The following is a 2,974-nucleotide window of genomic DNA, read 5'->3' on the forward strand; positions in this document are numbered from 1 at the left end:
CCTGAACTAACGCCCCCTGTCTTCTGTCTGTGTTGGTGCAGGTTCCAGAGCTGTTCCTGGAGGTGGCTACAATCACGCTGCGTGAGTTCTTCAACGCCATTGTGGCGGGAAAAGACGTGGACCCATCCTGGAAGAAGGCCATCTACAAGGTGATCTGCAAGCTGGACAGCGAGGTGCCCGAGGTCTTTAAGTCGCCCAACTGTCTCCAGGACCTCTTACACGAGTAACCTATCATGACCTGCCTTCAACCCCCCCCCCCCCGCCCGACACTTTTTTTTGCTTTTCATGTTTTTATTTATTTATTTATTTTGATCTGATTTTCTTGCTTTTTTGAATGTATGAAGTATGAAGTTGCATTCCTCCCAATCTGAGGCCTACTGGGCTGTCCAAGTTATCTAGCTATTGTGTTGTTGTTATTATTATTATTTTTAATTTCATCATGACTATGATTATTATTAGTTTTTTTAAATGATTCTGCTGATCTGAAGATACTTTTATCCTATTGAGCAGGGGTGTCAAACTCATTTGATGGAAGGCCTATTGTCTGGGGTTTTTCTTTTTTTCTTTCATTTAAGCCCTAGACAACCAGTTGTGGGGAGTTCCTTACTAATTAGTGACCTTAATTCATCCAGTACAAGGGAGGGGCGAAGACCCGCAGATACTCGGCCCTCCATGGATTGAGTTTGACACATGCTATCTGGTGGTTGGACTGTGTGAAACCTGATCTATCTGCCCTGATGTACTAGAAACACTAAATAGGGGTCCTCACTATGCCCAGGCAAGGGCTTCCCACGACCCTGTACCCTACCTACTCTAAGAATGACCCTACAATGCTAGTGTGGTCACCAATAGATTTTGGCCCACTACACTACGAAAGGGGAGAAGGGTCCCCAATAGGCTCGCCCCACTATGCGAGGTGACTCCCCAATAGGTGCCCAATACAATGGATATCCCACGGAGGACAACACTACACTACGCTTTATTAACTACTGAACTATACTGGAATACTAGTACTGGTCTGTATTGGTATACTGGAACTGGACTGGTATCAGTCATCTACTGAGCTCGACCTTGATACTTTAAAGTGTGCTTTCTGTGATTAAGACATTGTGTTTATTGGGTGTATATTATTAATATTATTTTTCCTGTTGTTATTGTTGTTTTTATTATTATTATTTGTCATCATTGCTTGATACAGATTGGCACTTCCAGATTTGTCCCTTGACAACGTTACAGAAAATAAATTATTATTATTGTTCCAAAAGAGTATAAATTCTCTACATATAATTACTTTGCTCTCAGCAATTTGGGCAAAAACCTCTTGCTCATTTTCATATTCCCCATCCCTCCTCTTTCTGTTTGTGTAGGTCCAAGTTTTGTTTGAACTTCACTGCTGATAGGGAAGACAGTGGAGAGAGAGTAGGCTTCGGTCCTGGGGCTCAAGTAGATACACAAGGGGGAGTCTCAACCCTAAGCTTTGCACAACTAGAAAACATTGCTGTAAAAGGTGTTGGTTTGGAAGAGCACATGGTGCAACCAGTGGCAGTGCACAAATACAGAGGTGTGTGGGGCAGTGACACACACACACACACACACACACACACACACACACACAGAGACACACACACACACAGAGACACACACACACACACACACACACACACACACACACACACACACACACACACACACACACAGAGCCATGCAGCTTATTAACTTTTGGTATTAAGACAGACCAGTAACTGCTTGAGTTTATGACTTATTGTTTCAAGGCTGAATTTCCACATTTTCTCCAGCATTGAAATATCAAGAGTACATGCTATCTTCATACATTTATGGGCCATTCACTAAGGACTACATCATTCATTAATTTGTTCATACATACATTACCAGTCAAAAGTTTGGACACACCTACTCATTCAAGAGTTTTTCTTTATTTTTACTATTTTCTACATTGTAGAATAATAGTGAAGACATCACAGCTATGAAATACCACATATGGGATCATGTGGTAACCAAAAAAGTGTTGATAATGAGAGCTTTGCACACTCTTGGCATTCCCTCAACCAGCTTCACCTGGAATGCTTTTCCAACAGTCTTGAAGGAGTTCCCACATATGCTGAGCACTTGTTGGCTGGTTTTCCTTCACTCTGTGGTCCAACTCATCCCAAACCATCTGAATTTGGTTGAGGTCGGGTCTAAGGCACTGCATCTCAAATCAAATCAAATTTGTCACATGCGCCAAATACAACAGGTGTCGACCTTACAGTGAAATGCTTACTTACAAGCCCTTAACCAACAATGCAGTTAAAAAAAAGTGTTAAGTAAAATATAAATAAATAAAATATTATTAAATAGCAGCACTAAAATAACAGAAGTGAGGCTACTATATACAGGGGGTACTGGTACAGAGTCAATGAGTAGGGGCACAGGTTAGTCGAGGTAATTGAGGTAAAATGTAGGTAGAGGTCAAGTGACTATGCATAGATAATAAACAGAGAATAGCAGCAGTGTAAAAGTGTGTGTGCAGACTAAAGTGTGTGTGCAGACTAATGCAAATAGTCTGGGTAGTCAATTTATTAGCTGTTCAGAAGTCTTATAGCTTTGGGTTAGAAGTTGTAGAGGTCCTGGATGGCAGGAAGCTTGACCCCAGTGATGTACTGGGCTGTACGCACCCTCTGTAGTGCCTCTGCAGTTGCCATACCAGGCTGTGATGCAAACAGTCAGGATGCTCTCAATGGTGCAGCTGTAGAACTTTGTAAGGATCTGAGGATCCATTCCAAATCTTTTCAGTCTCCTGAGGGGGAATAGACTTTGTCAAGCCCACTTCATGACTGTCTTGGTGTGTTTGGACCATGATAGTTTTTGGTGATGTGGACACCAAGGAACTTGAAGCTCCCAACCTGCTCCACTACAGCCCCGTCGATGAGAATAGGGGTGTGCTCAATCCTCCTTTTCCTGTAGTCCAATGGTG

The 2,974-nt window shown here is 42.4% G+C and overlaps 1 protein-coding gene across 1 annotated transcript in view; it reads left to right on the top strand.

Moving 5' to 3' along the window:
* The window catches only part of LOC110529891 (prospero homeobox protein 1), a 45,255-nt gene extending 43,991 nt beyond the window's left edge, over positions 1-1,264 (top strand). The window contains exon 5 of the mRNA XM_036985439.1: positions 42-1,264. Coding sequence (XP_036841334.1) covers positions 42-227 — 186 coding nt within the window. The 3' untranslated portion in view covers positions 228-1,264. The remainder of the gene's footprint in view (positions 1-41) is intronic.
* The last annotated feature ends 1,710 nt before the right edge of the window (positions 1,265-2,974 follow it).

This window comes from Oncorhynchus mykiss, chromosome 8 (assembly GCF_013265735.2).
Source record: "Oncorhynchus mykiss isolate Arlee chromosome 8, USDA_OmykA_1.1, whole genome shotgun sequence".
Classification (NCBI taxonomy): Eukaryota; Metazoa; Chordata; class Actinopteri; order Salmoniformes; family Salmonidae; genus Oncorhynchus; species Oncorhynchus mykiss.